The sequence below is a fragment of the Camarhynchus parvulus genome, chromosome 4 (genome assembly GCF_901933205.1).
Source record: "Camarhynchus parvulus chromosome 4, STF_HiC, whole genome shotgun sequence".
Classification (NCBI taxonomy): domain Eukaryota; kingdom Metazoa; phylum Chordata; class Aves; order Passeriformes; family Thraupidae; genus Camarhynchus; species Camarhynchus parvulus.
In genome coordinates this window covers 27372319-27392452 of record NC_044574.1, presented here as the reverse complement: position 1 = coordinate 27392452, position 20134 = coordinate 27372319, and the positions used below count along the sequence as shown (strand labels likewise).

General features: G+C 46.7%; 1 protein-coding gene across 3 annotated transcripts in view; it reads right to left on the bottom strand.

The window, feature by feature from the left end:
- Nucleotides 1-19416, bottom strand: part of PDGFRA (platelet derived growth factor receptor alpha) — a 36169-nt gene extending 16753 nt beyond the window's left edge. Inside the window, exons 1-12 of one of the 3 annotated variants that reach the window (XM_030946847.1) lie at nt 19268-19416; nt 10051-10111; nt 8432-8746; nt 5411-5674; nt 4607-4737; nt 3151-3322; nt 2859-3048; nt 2249-2364; nt 1650-1776; nt 955-1148; nt 409-503; nt 167-299 (exon numbers count right to left, since the gene is read on the bottom strand). In XM_030946847.1, coding sequence (XP_030802707.1) covers nt 167-299; nt 409-503; nt 955-1148; nt 1650-1776; nt 2249-2364; nt 2859-3048; nt 3151-3322; nt 4607-4737; nt 5411-5674; nt 8432-8746; nt 10051-10099 — 1786 coding nt within the window. In that variant the 5' untranslated portion in view covers nt 10100-10111; nt 19268-19416. Of the gene's footprint in view, nt 1-166; nt 300-408; nt 504-954; nt 1149-1649; nt 1777-2248; nt 2365-2858; nt 3049-3150; nt 3323-4606; nt 4738-5410; nt 5675-8431; nt 8747-10050; nt 10112-17370; nt 17582-19267 lie in introns of those variants that run through there. The other 2 variants (XM_030946846.1, XM_030946845.1) reach the window with 2 other exon arrangements.
- Nucleotides 19417-20134: the final 718 nt, after the last annotated feature.

The window sequence follows — 20134 nt, the reverse complement described above, 5'->3', positions numbered from 1 at the left end:
CACTGTAGAAGAGGACCAGGAAGGAGAACTGATGAGAACAGGCAGACAGAGACTCTGGACTTTGTGGCCATAACTTCCATTGCAAATCCTGCAGACACCTCAGAATGGTCACTGAATGTCTTTCTCCCCAGAGAAGGGTAGGGCCAGTCCCTCACAGAAAACTTACCAAGCACTAACCCATCTCGAGGAAACTCCCATCTGGAGTCATAAGGCAGTTGCATTGGGTCCACATAAATATACTCATGGCCATCAGGGCTGATGGACTCAATGACTCTCCATCTGATCTCATATCTGGGCTTCTGCAGAGCACATTGAATGCAAAACCAAACATTAGTCCTGGACCTGACTTTAGAGCAGATCAAAACCCAGCAGGGCTCAGCACCCAAACCAAAATACTTCCCTACATACCTGTTTCCATATGATGACCAGGACAATCAGTGAAATTATCACAATCACTAACAGCACTAAGACAGCAGCAGCCACAGTTAGCTCTGATCTCAAGGCTGTGGAGTAAAAAGATAGACCATATTTTCTTCATGAGCCATGAGGAATATCACACACATAAGACACCCACCTCCCCTCTCATTGCAGTTCTTGTGTCCTGCAGAAGTGGCAGGAGCAGTTCCTGAGGCTGGTGACTGTAAAGTCTTTCCAAGCCCAGAGCTGCTCTGCCATCTTGTTTCAAAACCAAATGCAGATTGTCTAGAAGAATGTTCCATAACCAGTACTAATAAAATGATAAAATGAATTATGGAACCACATAATAAGCAAAAAGCAGATGCACCATAAAGACCTGTAAAAGGCCCATCCCCTGAAATATTGGGGTGAAAAAAATCCGCTTTAATTCATTTTCTACAACAATTCGTATTTTTATCCATTAGGACTGAACTGGGGGGAGTTAGAGCAGTGCCAAACTGGCTGTTGCAATTGCACAGAAGGACAAAGCAAACTCACTGGGAGCCACAAGCTTCAGTTCTCGAGTAACAGCACCGAGGTCATTCCTTGCCACACATCGCACAGCCAGGGTTTCATCTACCTTCTGGAAGGTCACCTGGCTTTCCACCATATTTTTCTCATCCAGGCGGGCTTCCATATGTATATCAGAGATATTGTTAGTCAAAAGGGTCCATGAGGTGTCATTGTTGCACCTGCAGAGAGGAGCAATGGGAGAAATGGGCATTGGATGTACATACAGATAAATAAGAGTGAACAGAACAAGAATTACCTTTCCCTGCAAATTTCTTCTGACAGTAACACATTTAAGGGCCAGAAGGGTCTTTAGATTGCATCTCTGAAAAACCTGCACCTTTCTTCCTTCAAAATAAAAGTACTCCCTGAATGGAGGGACAGCTACTTCTCAAAATCCTTACTGAAACCTGGACTGTGAAATCCTTGGAGCCGGCTTACTGAACAGAAAGCTTTTATGAGACAAAACTGAATTGATGCACTGTTTCATGTCCTATAGGATGTAAAAAGAAGGGCACTGACAACCTCTCTTGAAATACAAACAACATGCCTCTAAAAATAAATAAGAATTCTCTGAAACTTACTGGCTCTTGATGAGGAAAACATGGTACAGTAACTAATTATGTTAAGATAAGTGAGGATATAGGCCATATTTCAGGTAAGAAAACACCCACTCCTCTTACTTTTTAATGTCCTTGCAAACCAGCCATTCCACATCGGGAAGTGGGGTCCCCTCTGCCAAGCATCTCACTGTCTGTCCACCTGCAGAGCCATGGTGATCATCCACGAGGGCTGAGATCAGAGCTGGAACTGGGAAGGAGTCAGGAGTTTGTTAAAATATTTGTCAGTGATTACAAAAATAAAGCTTCAAATTTCAAAGTAGGACAGGTGTTGTTTGGCCAACACCTTAGCAAGAGCTACAGACACAGACTCAAGAAGGAGGTGCTTATCTCCTGTAGCACAGAGTGGATTCTAGGCTACAGCAATGAGAAGGGAGTGCTGCAGTTGTGCCACGTCTTCATGTCATGTTAAATGAGCTATCATCCTACTGTCAGCTGGAATTACTTAGCAGGGTGGATAAAGTTTCTTTTTGGCTCAAGGCCAGTGCAGAAGTGAAAGCCAGGATCAGGCTAGAGAAGCTCCAGAGACTAACACGCACTCCTCTACTCAGCCTGGGTCGTGCCTTTCATGTATCCGTACTCCAGGCAATGCAGTGTGTAAGGGGATCAAGTCCTTGCTGTGTGGCAGGAGTTCTGGTGGGCAAGGCTTTGGGGCTGCTTACCTTGTATTAGCAGTGAGAAGGTGTATCTTTTAATCTCATCTTCATTCTCTGCAACCAAAGTATAGTATCCACTGTCTTCCTCCTTGGCCCGTATCAATTTTAAAATACTCTGAAAGCTGCAGAAATGCAAGTTTTTGTTTGTATTTTTAAAGCAGGCATTAAAAATCATTTTAAGGCAACACGTAATCTGGGTATGTTGCAATTATAACATAGTGACATTTAGCATTTCTAGCACGCCTTTAACAAAGACATTACTCAAGTGGTAAATAACTATCAACATACAACTGAGAAAGAGGTGGCCTTAGTTACTTTCTGCAGGGGCCTGACAAAGCCCTGATTTTACTGGAAATAGCCAGAAATTATTGGTGTGGGACATGTTAAAGAGAGTGAAGAAGTTTCTTGCCCAAGAACCTTGAGGAGGTTGATGTTATGAAGGTAGTAAGAAGATGTAAATTAGGCATTGCCCTTTAGAAAACAAATAAACTATTTTAAAATGCCATTGAGGAAGAAGCAACAAACTGAGGTGTAAAAAGTGAGCAGGATAGCGCCCAGTTTCATGGGAGAGGAACTTAAGTCAGCATGGCAAAGTAAGGGTCAGAAGGTTTTTTACCTTGTTTCCTGGACTCTTACTGAAGTAGTGAGAATCTCTGTAAGATTTTCAATCAGAGTCACATTATCCTTCAACCAGTACATTTTTGGTGCTGGGTAAGCCTGCACATCAACAATAAAGTTTTTGACTTCATGCAAGTTGACAGCTTCCCGAGGGCTGAACTGAGGCTCCAGGTGAACAAAGCCTTTGTCTGTAAATGCAAAAGCCTTGTGTAAACAACACTATGCAGCATTTTTCAAGAATTGTGTTTTCCAATGTCTTGATAATTTTAGACACTGAAATCAGACCATACCATGAACTGTAATGGCTACTTTCTTATTTTCCTTAACCTCCTTGGTTGCATGCCGAGCAGTACATTCATAATCCCCTGTGTCTTTCACCGATGCTTCAGGAATGGTCAGGGTGTAAACCAGCTTCTGTGATGGCACTTTGATATCATCAAGTTTTATCAGACCTTTTTCTTTCTGTAGTTTGGAGAAGGAAAAAAAAACTCGCTTAAGTAACTGAGTTGAAAGCACATCAATGAGGTTCTTTGATACCCCTGAAGTGAGAGGAAAGATCTAAATTCTATATGCGCAGAAACTTGTTTACTCAGATAAGGATGCCTTTTCCAGCCACAACAAAAAAGCTATGCCTATAAAAATACACCCTTTTGTGTTTTGAAAAAAACACAAAAAATAAAATACCTTTGAAAATTTGGGTAAGCAACTTGACAGAGAAATTTACTCTTTATGCACTACCTTTTCCTCAGATGTAAAAGTCACTTGAGTTCCCTTTGTTCAATGTCCATGAAGTAAGATGAATTTTTATCCCCTTCCCCAGACAAAAAGTAACCAGTTAATAGATGCTATGTACTGCCTACTCTCAAAACAAGAATAATTTATTGACAAGGAGAAAACTCCTGAGAGTAAAGGGATGGTGAAAATGACACACCATGTTATCATGAGGGGCTGGTACAAAAATGTGCTGAGGCTAGTTTTCAAAGGCAGCATATAGCAGAGACTATACTGATGTGTAAGATGGAAAACAAGACAAAACTTGCTCAAATAATTTTTCCTCTTTGGCTCTTAACCTAAATAAAAAGTGGAATTTTGAGTAACAACTAGGTACACTTCAATTACATTGTTCCTTCAGCAACCAGACTTTTTACATTGGATACTCTGAAATATCCTGGGACTGGCCCTAGCCAAGTTCCACTGAATAAAAGTTCGCTGCAAAAGGATGTTAAACCAGTTTAAAAAAATTCAGGATTCTACAAGATTTTCTTACTAGATGTTTCTCATTAGTAAATTCAGTGACTGTAAGAATCATTTCAGTTTACATCTGTAAGGTTATAGACTTGATTCTTCATTGTCCTTTATTATCCCAAGGACCAGGATTTAAGAGAGCTGTTTTAGAGGTTCAGCAGCAGAGCTCTACTCAGATGCCCAACATACCTAGATCTTTCAATTTTCACAACATTTCTTTTTTTTGCAGCAGCAGCAGCACAAGACCTGAGACACAGCATTACTTCCTCAGCCATACATCACCTTCTTCTCATGCTTTGCTTAGTTACTAGCAGCAAATTTACCTTTTGGGACTGACTTGCTTTTATGGTAACCTAAAATTAAAAGAACTTACTTGGTTTTCTCTCCTCAGCAGCCCTCATTCAGATAAGAGAAGAATATTTTACAACCTCACTTTCTTGCCAAATAAATAACTAGAAATGTTGTGAAAACAAAAAAAAAAGAAGAAAGAGAGATATTTACCACTTTCCCAGGGTAATTCCACTGTAAATTAACCACCTCATTGTCAAAGACCACACAAGTTACTACGATAGTCTCTCCTGTTTTGTAGACAGTTTTAAGAGCTTCAATTTCAACAGGCAGCTGTGAAGTAGCTACAAGAACAGAGAGAGATCTCATTTAATTTTTAAAAGATTACAATTTTCACATGGTGCAGTTTCAGAGGAAGATTTCTATTTCAATTCCTCTACTGAGGAATCACCTTGAAAATTCATTAAAAGTACTGCTGATCCATACTAATATAAACTATTTGTATTTAAAGCATGAACTGCATAGGCAGTTCAATCTCACAAAGAAATGATCTACAAATAAAATTTCAATTAGAGGTTCCTATCTCAAATCCCCCTGTAAAAAGGCTTTGGGTATAAAAGCAATTTCCCATTTTGCTAATCAGTGACTGTCTTTGAGAATTCCTTGATGGCCAGGAAAAATGTTTTCAAAATAATTAAATTAATATGTTTTTCAGGCTACCCAGAGTTCTACAATTCAAGGCCACTGGGACACACCAGCCTTTTAAGTTGTGTTTCAGCAGCAAATAAATTGAAAATATATGGACTACAAAACATTTTTTGATAAAGTTAGGGACACCTTATTCTCATCAAAATTGTAAGTAAACTTGCAACTAAGTAGCTGACAGTACTGCCAGAGGAGCAAGGAGCTCATCATTGGAGAAATATCTGATATAAACCCATGATGCTGGTGCTCTAACAGTGTGAAGAAAGAACACAAGCACTTTTTTGTTTTTTAAAAATGAATATAAATAAATACCTCTTATAATATAGATGAGGAACTCATCAGACTTGAACTCCACACCTTTAACCATTGTTTTGCACGTGTATGAGCCTGCAGGAAAATTCCCTATGAAGCCTTGTTTGGCGTCATATAAAGCATGCACAGACTTGTCTAAACTGTTAACTAAAGTCACTTGAGCCTCTGAGTCACTTGTCCGACAAGGGATAACTGCAGGATCACCTTCTTCTACCAGGATGAACTGGTCTTCTGGTATAGAAGGAACAAAAGGCATGTCTGGGTCTGTGAAAAACAAGAGGCAATCTTACACTGTCTTGTTTGCAGCAAGTCCATGTACAAGCATTGCATATCAATGACCACTTATAAGTGAAACGTGCACAGTTCATTCTCTCAGTGTTTCAGATATTGCAGGTAAGGTTTGCTAATTTCATGTGGAATCTCATTTTAGCTACTTGATGTGACATGTAATGAAACATTTCTCCTAAGGACAAAACAGGAAAGGGCTTAGGTTCCTTTGTGACAATTCAGGATGCAAAATGAAAAATACAAAAGATTCTCCCCTCAAAATGTTAACTGTTATTATCCAAAACTCACATGATTTTAAGTCAGATTTTTTTCACCTTTTTTTATGAGTAGCTGTCTCCTAACCAATATATAAGCAGGGGGTAAAATAAAAATAAAATAAAATAAAATAAAAATTCCAAACACTTTCCAAGTAAAAAAAAAACAAGTTGAAGTCAGTCTCATGTTGTTTATGTTGAACACCACTAAAGCCACATTTCATCAAAAATAGTTCAAGGTACTTATCTTCATGTATTTCTAACATGTCCAACATTACACTTATGAGACATAGTTAATTATGGTCACAGCATGTGGTTTTCAAAATACAGTATTCAACTAGGAAAAAAAGCAAACAAGGACCTGGTAGTTTTATTTCTTTTAAAGTCAACAAAATACATGCCAACTTTCCTATCCAGCCAATCCAAAGTCTGAGTTTAAAACATAATTGCATAACATTATGCATAAAAAGCATAGCCCTCAAATCATCTCCATTTGGCCATTCAGAATAAACAAATAATCCCTGCTAGCCTGAAGCTTCTGTGCAAAGCTTTATAATAAAATTTAATAAATAGAAATCCAAATCCCTCCAACAATAGACTTTCTGCTGCACTGGCAGGCTCTTTGTGGCTATATTCCAAACACAGCGCTCCATCCCAAAAATGCTGCCAACTCCATGTATTCATTTTCCCACTGTAATTTAAAACAGAAACAAGATTCACCTAGTTTGGTTTTCTATGTGCTGTTAGTGAAAATAGGATATTGTGTGAAGTCCCAATGTAATCCTCCCTGGCTAAAGTGGGTTGGTGCTACCCATTGCCCTCCTAATTCATTGCAGGAAAAACAATTGTAAAGACAAAGTTTATAGTGGAAACAGAGACATTCTCTATAATTTGGAGAAAAGGATAAGTTTCTGCGTTTATGACATCTTGATGGTTAGCAAGTGGAAAAAATTACAGGGTGTCTCTGCCCTGCAAATCTGGTAGGCTGATGTCTAGAGGCTTTCGAAAACCAAACCAAAAAGTCCTCTTGAAGAAATCTTCCAGCTCTTGCCTTTATATTCCTCCACCGGGTGAGTTGCATGACTGCTTAACATTAACAACATCTTCTGGTAACTTGGTTAGAGCTGCTTGGATGTTGAGATATATGTGCCAAAGCTGGCAGTATCCTGCTCTGCAGAAACATCTTGCTTCAAGAACGAAGGCAAACACTTTACATTTGTTGTGGAAAATGGAAAGTCTTGGAAGAATCACTGTTCTTGAATCATACACTGTCAACAGCAAAAACTTAATGCCGCTGCAAAATAGCCTTTAAAACAAGTCCTGTTATTGCCTCCTGGCTTTTTGCCCTTCCAGAATCTTCCTTGCCATTGCAGATGTCACTCCTTCAGAATACGCTGCAGTTTCACAGGATGATTTGCAATGTCTTCTCCACTCTTTTGTTCCCTGTTCAATATGTTTGTTGCAAATCCAGTGGCTTGATCTCTTCTGGCCCTGCAGTTGTGACCCTCACCCCTGAAGCCCAGCCAATGCTGAGGAAACATCCAGACAGGGCTTTACAGGAGCAGCCAGTCGTGGCTCAGCCTTTGGTGCCTATCTCAGCTATGACAATAAAGATTCTCATCCCATAGAGATTGTGAAAAGCCTTTAAGCTGATTTCCAGTCAGAACAAGGGAGTGGGAGGGCAGAGCTGGAAATAGGCACTTCCAAAAAGAAGGGATGCCATTTCTTCTGAGTCCAACAGCTTTGCACCACTAAAGAGAAATGCAATGCAGGGCCTGGGAAGGCTGTGTTTGCCTTGAAAATTACAGGGCACTGCACAGTAGCACCATGTGTTTAATCTTGTGTCAGACTGGCCAGCAAGAACACTTCTTTCCCCTCCCTCTGACAGTCACCTCTAGGACATCTCCATTGCTTTACACTTCCCAGGCCCTGTCCACACATGAGCTTTTTGCAGTTCTCAGTTAAAGCCTAATTCAGGTTAAGAACAGGACGTGGCCTTCCTCATCTGGCAGCAGCTTTAGTATCATACTTTGGTTTGGTCAGTACATACACTGGTTTGGTCAGTACACACCCCAGGATATCCACCCGAGTGCCCCCTGAAAAGCCCGGAATTTCTGTTAATCCCCACCTGGGAGCCAGGCAAACCTGAAGGCTGGACACACTCCCACAGATGAGCTGACCTGGCCACCAAGGTCTGCCTTCCTGTCCCCTGGTGGTCAGAAGACCTCAGCTCTAAAGTTCTGAGTTCATCACTCTTCTTGAGAACCCAAACTCTTATCAAAAACTGAAAACCAATAGAAAGAAAGAAGAACATCTGTGGATTTACAGGGGCTGGACTTGATTTACACATGATTTAACCCTGGGGTTATTTCTCCTCCTCGGATAGTAAATTGCCACCAGAAACACACTTCTTCTGAACATCCATGGTTCACCTCTCCCACCCCAAGCTCCAGGCACAGCTGTGGCATCCCCCACTTACCAGGCACGTAGATGTAGATGTCCTTGCCTTCCACCTCACCATCCTCCACCTGTGTGTGGTTGTAGTAGCAGACATACAGGCCTGTATGGGCGGCCGAGGCATTCCCTACTTCGAGCACTGTCACGAAGAGGCCACTGTTGTTCTCTTCGTGTCTGATGTCTATCCTGTGGTTTCCCTCGGTCACTGGGTACTGCCAGCTCACTTCGCTGTCTCCAGAGCATTTGAGTGTGAAATTGGAATATAGCTGTACCACCATTTCATTCCTATTGGGAACAATAGTTGGCAGAGGAAGCTGGCAGAAGGTTAGGAATGGTCCTGCAAAAAGACACAAATAAACAGCACGTCAATACACAAAACAGCCTCAGCACAGGGATGTGAAAGGAAGCAGAGAGGGTCCAGAGCAGCTTTCTTTTCTGACTGCTTCAGACCTGCTGATGTCCCAGGAAATTTGCCCTGGTTAAAAGCCAAAGCTTTGCCGGAGGAATAGCAAATGGCTTTCCTTCGAAATGTTAAGTGTTTGCTTGCTCACTTCTGTTTGTCAAATCAAGAGGCGAAAGACAGACAGAGGTGAAGTTAGAGATAGCTCCCAATCCACACCACAGCTTTCCAGCCCTAAGTTGTACACAGCTCTACTGCAGACCAGTGAATTCCACACCTGGAGGAATGGGTCAATGGCTGCTGGGTCACAGGCATTTCACACCTTCTTACAGCCCTGGTCACAAAACCAGCAGTCCTGTCAGCTTTCAAGCAAGCTCACAGCTGAAATTTGGAAACCACTTCCCAAGACTAAAACCTGCATTTTACATTTGACTTCGGTTTCTACAAAGGGCCAGAGCAAGAGCTTGTACATCAGGTCTGCCTCTAGCCAAAATGTACAGAAGGCTTATAGCCAAATAAAACTGCAATTCACTGAACTAGATGTTGTAGATGGAACTGGTTTTCAGATGCAATCTCCAGTTACAGGCTCAGATTTGCAAGTCTAGGTAATTTGCAGGTGGGTTGGTGCAGGTCCAGCTGTCAGAAGGAAAATTAGAGGATACAAAACAAGGAACTCACCAAGGAAATATGTTTGTGGTTCCAGTCTACCAAATGACCTGTACAATAACAAGCACCTAGGCCCACTGAGTGAAATCGGCACTCTCTGCAATAAACCAGCACCAGGAATCCAGACTGTCTTTGAGATAATTTTCCACTCCTGCCCAGAGTTACCATGCTCTAGGGGCCCTTTCTATATTTGGCACCCTGTGGGCCAGCCAGCCCTGCCCTGCCATCCCCACCGGTGCAGCAAAGCCGGGATGCTGGGCGGGGCAGGATGCAGGGAGCCCACCCAGGCAGCCCGGCCGGGATCCCGGGCAGAGCGCTGTGCCCGCGCACTCACACCGCTCAGTGGGACGCTGCGGCAGCCCAGGAGAGACAGGGCGGCCGATAGGGGCCAGTGAAAGTACTGCCTTCTCAGTAGGGCTTGTCATAGCCTGCCGGGGGGAAAAGCAGAAAAACCAGGCCTGTGACCAGCCGGCAAGCATGTGGCATTTGTTATTGTGGGCAGAATGAAAGTGAGTTTAAACACGGATTGACGAGGAATTAGGGATGGGGAAGCTTAGAGGATTGAGGAACATTACCTGTGAGAAAACATCCCAGGATCAGGAATGCCTGTGGGTAAGTACCCATAGCTGCCAACAGCTGAAACAGAAAGAAGGCAAGAGAGAGACAATTAATGGACTGACAACTGCATAAGACTTAGCAGAACCCCTCTTCTGCAGCACCCAAGTGCAGCTTCCCATCACTCCACACAGCGCCACGAAGAGGAGTGGCCCAGGGACCCCAATTCACAGCCACAGCCCAGCGAGACTCATGCCACCTACTGCCAAAGGTGCGTGTGGCCACAGACTGATCACAGCCAGATGAGACACCACGACCCCTTCCCCCCACTGGCAGTGTAAGGAGCCAAGTCCTGGTGTAGGGAACCAAGTCCTGGTGCATCCCCTCTCCAACAGCCTGCAGGCTGCTCTGCTCCCACTGTAGCCTCCGGGACTGAGCCCACAGAAACGCCCCTGCACAGAGGCAGCATCCTCACAAGCACCAATGAAGATGCAACATCTTCATGCAGTAAGTTCTGACCTTTCAGCTGCAAGCAGCTTTTATGGGAGAAAAAGTACATTTTTAAAGCCAATCTTATTACAAGTAGTACAATCCTGAGTGATATTTTTGTTTTGCCATTGTACATATGTGTATATATAGCTTACAGAACACAATGTAATACAATAGTGCTTATTGCTTATTTAGCAGGAATTCCCTTGATCGAGAGACACACTATTTAAAACACATGCTGAAATTTTCTAATGAAATAAATCCATTACAGACTGTAGGCCAGCAGTGCCATTCATGGAGCATCTATTCTCCCCAACAGTGCAGAGAGTCATAGATCACATGCAATTATTTCAGCTTTCAAACATAAAATCCTAAAGCATCTGTCTTATAGAGGCAACAATAGCAATCAGCATCTATGTAATTTTTGTGCCTTGTAATGACATTTCTACATAAAACCCTCAAGCAGCATGCTAGGTAATTTCTAAAGGAGAAGATCCTGCAATCCCTACTCCCGTTGAAACCAACAGATGCTTTGTTGGTGACTTTTAACAGCAACTGGATTTGGCCCATATCCAATATAGAGAAAAAAACCACTGCACAGAAGAGCCCGTAATTTGAAACACTGATGAAGGAATAAAATAAAGGATGGTGTGCCAAGACAGGGACTGTTTTTCAAAGGTTCTGGGGAGTTTCTATTAATCCTCTGGTATTCAGTTCCTGCTGCTGAGATATGAAAGCACATAGGTGCATCTAGTTATTACAACTGTGGCAGTGCCATATGGGAACTAAATTCTTACAACACGCCAAGGAGTGTTTCTGATCTAGTCCTGCTTTTCTCCTGCAATGGGTGGAGCAGGCAGCACCCCTTTGTAGAGCAAAAGAATTTTATATTCAAACATAAAAGTCTCAGAAGAAGGATTAGAAGAGTACCTGCCTCAAAAACATGTACAAACACCTTCAGAAATCCAGCTAACAATGTTCCAGCAGAGACAAGGCATCTTGTCTGCTTCTTCAATTAGCAATAATTGCCATGTGTTTATGTGTCTGTCTCCCATCAATAACAGACTCTTGGATATCAAATAGTTCCCTCAATTTCAGCCTTTTTACTCATTTTTATCACATTTATACCCTGCATTTTTTTCTAATAAAGTAATGCTCTGTAACTCTTTAAAGACTCACCATGGTCTGCTTTATTGATCTGACTCCACAAGACAATGTTGCCCCACTTCTGCCAAGTTCCCTCCCTTTTCTGACTGAAAGGCAACTCTCTCCCCCCTCCTGTGTTGTTTTGCCAGACTATTCAGTGCAAGTGATGCAGCAAAGGAGGAGGAAAAACAAAGCTAGTTCATCTCTTGCACACCAGAAGCTCTGCTGAAGTGGATTTGTTGCAGAGTTGTGTGTGCAAGTGAGGACTGAAGCCCAACAACAGAAATACAGGTGATGGCATTTCCAAAGTGCTGCTTTGAACTTGCTGTCTTGGCTGGGCTGACACGGAAATCAATGAGTGTCTCAATGTAGCATTGCAGTTTGAAAACACAAGGACTTAACTAAATTTGCTTTCTCCATCTGGCTCTTCTTTCGCAACCCAGAGCTTTGATCTTTACCCAATGACCCGTTAATCTCATCAAGACCCAGAGCAACACTTCTTCGATGTGAAAGACAGGATAATGTACTAAGGATTCACATCACTCATACTCAAAACCTGTTTGGATTCAGTTACATCACGCATTTGACTTAAGAATGCCGGTGCCATCACCAGCATACCCTCACTCATCCATGCCGGGCTCAAGGTTTAACACAGGCACCATTTCACACTTATGGGCAAGAGAGTTTACTCATTCCCAACACCAAGCAGGTACACCTATCCTGGGTTTCTATATTTACAATCACATACACCTTTTTAGCTCCTTTACCTTCCTTATGGCAGACCAGTTGTCTTTGTCCCCAGTTATCCAAATCTCAGCCCTGGATAAATACCTCAGGTTCAGTTCCTAACACTGGTCTATCAATCCATAACTTGGTGCAGCCTTGCTGAAGCCAGTAGGTTTATGCAAGCTGAAACCCAGTATTAGCATGACCCATACAATGTGAGTTTGAGCAAACCTTGTTTTCTCGCATACTTAGGACATTGCTAGCTAAAATAGAAGCACGGGTGTGTATAGTAAAAGCAAGGTAATGCCCTGGCAGATTTGCCAAACTCTTTGCAGGGGTTTGCCCTGGGTTGGACAGTCATTGAATTTACATGGATTTTGAAAGGTTCTGACTGAAATTCTGGCATCTCTCTTGTCACTTTTGTGGTTAAAAAAAAAAAATCAGAAAACTAATTCTGAAGAGCTGTTATCAGTCAGGAGTCAATTTTCCAAACACTAACTTCCAAGCACTGGCTTCCTATAAAGAAAGGTTTCATTGACTGTGCCACAAAAGACAAGGTAAAATCAATGTTCAGAAACTCAATGGAAATACATGCTTAGAAAATTACGATATTCCTAGATGAGTGCTCTACACGACCTAAAGAGAAAGAACGGAGCGGCACCGAGAAGAGCCAAGGGTAAATGTTATTTTCATACTGATGTGAATCAACCGAAGATCTCTTTCAAGACAGAGAACAGCCCATCATCTCCCGAGAGCCGGGGACTGCAGGGCTGATTCCCGCCCAGCCACTGAAGTTCGCAGTGGCGGCCGCAGGATGGCAATGTTGATCCGCGCTAGCCGGACACATCCCTGGTCCGCAAAAGGCTGCGCTGGTCTCCAGCTGAGCCGCCTAAACTGGGTCTCCCCGATCAACTCAAAATTCAAAATCCCTGCGTTTTTAATTTCACGTGATTAAAAACCCAAAACGAAATGAAACAAAACCAACAAAACAAAAACCCAACAACAACAACCAGAAACAAAAACGCAAACAAACAAACAAACAAACAAACAACAAAAAAATCCAAACCCCAACAACACACCAACACTGGTCCCATTTTCTCTGTATTTACATAAGTGATAGGAGAGTATTTGGATTGTAAATCTTGGCACGTAATGATATGATTATCCTTGTTGTGAGAGGGCTGGGTAATTTCAGTCGTGATTTTGTCAGAGTGGCAGTCTGTCCTTCTGGGAAAGTTGATCTTTTCCAGGAAGAGCTAAGGCCAGCCCAAGAAAAGATATTTCTTTCTTGTGGTATATGTCACCAGCTGAATGTAAATGTTCAGACAGGACCTTCTGAAACATTTCTTGGTCCTCAGTTCCCAAACTGCAAACTCAGCTCTCCACAAGAGCAGTGCTGCCCTGCAGCGCTAACATGTGGGTCTGATGGTTTTGCTGGGGAGAGGCTCAAACCTCTTCAATGAAAAAGACTGGCATAAATATTCTCCCAAAATGAGGCTTGTTCCATGGCCCTTTACAAATACTTGAATCCAGCATAGCCTGTACATAGAAAAACTATGCCTCAAGAAAAACCCAAGGAATAGCCATGCACCAAGGGTAGCCCAGTGCTGGTCTCCTGCTGAGTACTTAGTGCTCTGCAGGACACAGTGAGGCTGCCTCCCAATGAGCCTTCTAGTCAATACCAATTCTTCAGCCTAACCCTCCAGGACAGAGTCCCTCAGTCTAGGAGCTAAGGGTGGTGGGGGAATTGCAAAGCCTAAATTTTCCATTTGATCTAAGGAGGGTTTTCCAGACTGTCCCAGAAAACAGGGGGAAAACAAACAAACAAACAAACAAACAAACCAGCTAACACTTCCAAGTAATACATCTTCCTTAGGTTCTCAGAATCAAATCAAAGAACACCTCAAATCACAGCTTAAGTGCTGAGGAGCATTGTGTGGAAAAAAATATCCATCTCAGTTGACCACAAGAGCTAGGAAGTCTAGCTAGTGCAAGCTTTTCCCTTGGGCACCCACACAAAGCTTCATAGGCTTGAAAGAGATGAGTCAAGCAGGAGGGCAAGGCATCAGGGAGAGAAAGGATCATTTGCTTTCTTGTTCGGTTTTTTTTTAAATTATCAGCAATTCTCACCACCACTGGGAAAAATCACCTCTCAGAAGTCATTCCTTTGTCCTTAAGTCTTCAAAGGTAAAAAAAGGAAACATCTTCTATTAAAAATTTTAGAGTTCATGTACAAAAGTAGGTACGATTGTAGTCACGATGAAATGAAGAAGCAAGCAAGGTAAGAATTATATAAAGTTACAGATTTCAGCCTCCTTTTTTGACCAACGAGTATAGCTGGAAATAATCTGTGAGGTCTGGGCTAGGCAAGACTTTCTGTCTATATATACTTTACTTCAATCCTAGACCAATGCTGTAGTAGAGAAGAGAGGTATTTTATTCAAATATTTATTACTTCCTGCTTTCTTGAAACCTAATACCTATGTATTACGCTCAGAGCCACATGAAGATTTCCCATACATCAACAAACTAGTAACAGCAAAGATGGCCCCAGCACCCGACGGCAGCTGGACTGGCACACCTCCTGCCCTCAGTGCCTGAAGAGGAGTACCAGAACAAGGGATCTCATTTAAAAGTAGCAGCAGAATGCCTGCAGGCTGAGAGAGCTGGTTTGCTTGTGGACTCCTAAATCCCAGTGTTTTGTGAGGTCTCATTTTTCTGCAAACTTTTTTTCCCTCAAGCTTTGAGGTTGGCTAAAGCGCTGTTTAGCTGAGGGCCATTCTAAAACACTCATTGTTAACTAGAAGCTAAACCCGGAGTCCCTTGCTGGGAGATCTTTTCCTAGCGTTTCTACACACAGAGTTAAAAGTCGGATCTCCACAGCTCAGATTTTGATAAGACGATGACAGAGAAATCTTTGATGCCTGTCTCCTTGCTTTGATCCTGTGTCTTGTCCCATCTAAGGACACAGAGCTTAGTCAGCCGAGCTGGGGCTCCAGCTGGGCCCTACATCGGCCCTGGGAGACGCCGAGACGTAACAAGCCATCCCGCTTCCCCCGGTGCGCCCCGTCGGGGAGAGAGCGGCCGCCTGCAGCCGGTCGGGTCTGGGGTATGGATGGTGGTGGGAAGTTCCGTTCACACCCTCCAGCCTCCATCAGGCTGCAGGCGCCCGACAGACCCTGCTGGCCCGTGGGGAGCCCGGGCGCAGCCCCCGGGGAGCGGGACAGAGGCGCTGTCGCGGCTGCCCGCGGTCCGCCCACCCCCGGCGCAGCCCGACGGCCGGAGCCGCTGCACATCAAAGGCTGCCCGGGACACCGAGCAAACCTAGCGGAGATGGCAGCTCCCAGCCACTTCACTGTTTGTCTGGGAAACAATAGGAAAGCCTTTGCCAAGCTGGAGAGACTACTCTTTTTTTCTTAATGCGGGGTGGCCGGGGAAAAGAAAAAGCGGGGCAGGGGAGACGGACAGGAGCGGAGGACGGACGTGTTTCCCTGCGGAGCTGGGGCTACCAGACGACGCTTCTTCTCCAGCCCTCTCCGTCAGGCGAAGTATGAAAGCCCCAGGGCACAGGGTCTGGAGAAGGGCGGGAGTCCCGCCGGGGGACAGAGGTTGTGCCCCCCGGGAGCTGTGGGTGTGGGACCAAGAGGGAGCGACGCGCCCGCAGGCCCGGGAACGGGCTCGTAGGTTCCCATCAGGGCCGAGGCGATGCGCCGCCTTCTCCGGGCGTGCGGACTTGGGCCCCGCAGGAGCGCTAGGGACCTCGAACATTGGCAAGAGACGCGTCGAAAATACCGTCGAGGGGCGCTGGGAACGTGCCCCCAGCACTGGTGGGGGCCAGGGCATCGCTCCCGCCTCTGGTCCGCAGCCGCCTCCCCGACGGGGTGCGGACGAGCCCCGGGGCTGGCTGCTGTGCCCTGGGACTGCTGCTGCCTTGCTAGATCTGTCGCTGCTGGCTCCAGAAAAAGCTGTCCAAGTCCTGTTCTCTGGAACGGTTCCTGAACTATGGGATCCGCGTCCAAAAATGTTGAGCAATGCCGCGGACAGCCAAAAAGCCATTTCCTACTTGCTCCTAGGACTTTTCCAGGGGACTCCAGCCTGGCAGAGGCTGGAAAGTTAGCAACTCTGCGCTTGACAAAATCCAAAAGGTGGCCGCGAAGACTTTGCCCTTCCCGGGGTAGGAGACAGTGGGGTCCAACAGTCCGGCAGGGCATATGGCAGGGCTGGCATTCCCGTCGAGAGAGGGGCTGCAGGCTGGAAAGGCTCCAGGTACCAGCCTGTCTAAATTCAGCATCTTCCCTTTCACCGAGACACTTAAATAAAATAAAAAAAAAGACGGGGCGCACAGGGATGGAGGTCGGGTCGCCTTTCGGGGGTTGCGTGCGTGCCTCCGCTCGGGATCTCGGGGCATTTTAGGCTACCGGGTTAGGGGGAGCGAGGTGAGAAAGGGGATCTAAAGGAGGGAAGGTGGTGAAAAACAAAGGGTGGGGGAAGGGACGGGAGAGCAGCGGGCTGAAGGAAGAGAGGGATGCGAGAAGAGACGGAGCCGCTTACTTGGTCGGTGCGCGTCCCCGCTTTCCCCCCCTGGGGCGGGCGCTGCCGCTGCCCGCGGAGCCCCGGCGGGTCTCTCCCGCCCCCGCGGCAGGAATGCGGCGCGGTGGCCGCCGCCGTCCCAATGTGTTTGTCATTAGCGCTGCCCGCGCTGCTCGCCGCCGCACCCCGACGGCCGGCGCTGCTCCCCCGCTCCCCTCCGCGGGGTCACCAGCGCCCGCCGCCTGCGCCCCGCGAGAGGAACCCCTCTGCTCCGCTCAGAGTATCGGGGGAAAAGAAAAAAAAGAAAAAAAAAAAAAAAAAAGAAAAAAACCAACATAAGAAAACCCCCAACAAATAAATAAAGAAAACCTGATAAAATAAACGAGGAAAAAACCGCGGGAGAAAAGGTACAAAAAAAAGAAGAAAAAGGTGGGGAAAATGCCCAGCACCTCTTACCTTCTCCTTTACAACCCGCAACCCCAATCCTGCAGATTGTAAAACATCCAAAATATGTCCACGTCTTTTGTGACTTTCCCTGCTCAGCCGCGCTCTTTCCCTCTCGCTCGCCCTCTCTCCCGATCCGACTGTAATGGTCTCACAAACCGCGTCCCGTAATTGATTCAATGTTATAGACCATCCTTCCAAAACTAATCATTTGCTTTAAGTAAATAGCTGTCAGGAAATGAAGCCCCCCTCCGTTCCCTTCAGAATAAGAGCTGCTGGCTCGCCCGGCGCCCCCAGCCCCGCGGCCGGAGGCGGGCGCGCCGGCGGGAGGCTCTTACGCAGGCAGGGGGGCCAGTCTCTGCCTCCAGATTTCAGGAGCCTCGCAGGGAAGGGGGAGGCTGGCCATATGGCAGGGGCGAGGGGGAGGAAAGGGGGAAGCGGGGAGTTTTGCACTGCAGGGGGAGAAAATTTAAAAAAAAAAAAAAGGGAGAAAAAAAAAAAAGACCCAAAAAACTTTCATGAAAACTCAGAGTGCTCCCAAATTTCATGAATGAGTCTTCCCTCCTCAGACCCTCCAGGACAGTGGCTCGGGCGCCGGGCTCGATGTCCACGCTTACAGTGTGGGTTTATGGATGGGGAGTTTGATTTGGAAACGAATTCGCGACTTCCTCGTGTCCTTTGTACACCGCTGCGCTCGGGTTCGGGCTAGAAAGCTGGACGGACGGCCGTGAGCCAGCCAGGACCAGGAGGCACAGAGAGACGGGGGGAGAGACGAATCACTAACATTTATGAATGAAAGACACAACGAAAGGTAACCTTCGCCAGGAGTCAGCCTCCCCAAAACCCGCAGCTCCGACGGGACCGAGAACACTATTCTCTTCGTCTCTGCCTTCGCTTTGCCCTGCTCGAACAGAGCCCAGTAATAACCAAGGCAGGGACACGGCCAGGGCCGGAGGTGCCGGCGGAGGCGCGGGCAGCGCACGTCCGAGCCTGTCCTGTTTGAACAGCTCCAGACGGAGCTTTGATCCCCGCCGGGGAACCAGCGCTGGCTATCTCTGCTTTGTTGGCCGTCGCTATCGCTGGCGATAAGGGGCGGCCGAGGGGCTGCCGGGGAGCTGCCCCCGCCGCCCTTTCGCTGCAGGCTTCGTGCGGAGCGCGGCGAGCGGGGCGCGGCGATGCGGCGGCCGCGGGAGAGGGGGCACTGCAGCCCCAGGAACGGAGCCGAGCGGAGCCGAGCGGGTCCCTGCCCGCCGCCTGCCTTCTGGGCAGGGCACGGGCCCCCAGCTGCCCCTGGGTCGGGGCTTCTCCCTTTTCCTTCCTTCCCCAGCATCACCACCACCCGCACCTCTTTCTCCCATTTAGTATTAAACAAAAGTTTGTTCTCGAAGTCAAGAGCCAGGACCCAGTGTTTTTTTTTCCTTTCCTAAGCGAGGGAGAGTTCAACCTCTGAAACGAAGATGCCCCGAAGAGAACAGAGGCAGAAAGGAGAACCAACTCCCAAGGACGCGCGCTCCGGGCTGAGGTAGCCCTGCCTGGGCTCTCAGGGCTCCCGGCGGTGCTCCCGGCCCTTTGCACGCCCTCCACTAGCGCGTCCTCGACTCGGGTGAGTGCACAACCCCGCTATTGCTTCCACATGTTCCACCAGGAAATCATCGGAGTCAGATCTATGAGCAGCCCCTGGTCGGAATGCTAACAGGATACCGTAATGCTGGTGAATAAACAACAGGCTCCCAGTGAGTCAAAAAAACATGGAGAGAAAAAACCCAAAAAACTAAACCAAACAAACAAACAACACAGGAGAAAAAACCCCCACACCGCACCCTGGAACTCTCCATCTGAGAGGGCGAGCGCACCCAGCATCCTGAACCCCTTAATTTGCGGAGGGAAATGCTTTATCATTACTTGGATCAGAGCTGCGGGCTCTCGCAAATTTAAACCCCTCGAAGAAGAGCATCAGCTGCCTGTGCACCGGGGCGATCCTGCAGGACACGGGCCGCGATGTACCGGCGTGAGCGTGTGTGGTTCGACGTGCGGGGTGATTCCTGGCGAAATATCATCAGGATGGGATGTAATGCGAGAGTTACTCTTTCGAAAAGAAAGGAGCAAAAGGAAAGGGGAGGAGATGCCTTCTGGTTGCAATTACCTGCCTCATTTGAATAATGCCTTTGTCACGATCATTATCGAGAGGTCGTTAACGGCTTCCACGTGGGAACTCACAAGACCCAGCCAAAAATAAAAATTGTGAACTGGGCGACTGGCGAGGCTGCCTGCTAGGCCAGTCTGGCCCTCCTGGCGGGGGCCCGACGGCTCTGTGGAGACAGGGACGGAGGTGTTCCGCGGCTTAAGGACCCTTCTGGGGAACGGTGGCGCTTTCCCCGACGTAGCTTTCCCTTGCCCACACTAAGGGCCGGAGCACCGAGCCGGCGGGAGCTGGGCTCTGCCCGCTCTGGGCGCTGGGCCGATCCCTCTGCGCTGTGCCTATGGATTGGTCCCGCGCAGAGGAGGTGGTAGTTAAAATAAACTCTCCAGGATGGCTGCTGAGCTCTGCCTCCCGCCCCGTGTGGTGCAGGGGGTCCCGTCCAGGGAGGCGAGGGGGACGTGGGGTTAGCGAGAGGACAGGCTGGGGGTGGGGGGATTTTTTACCTCTCCCCTGTCCTCCCGCCTTCCCCTCCCCTGAAGGGCTGGAGCATAAAGCATCCCGTTAGCTGTGTTTATGTGGTAACAGATGGAAGCTGCACGTCTCAAACAAAGTGCGGCGCCCGGGCTAGA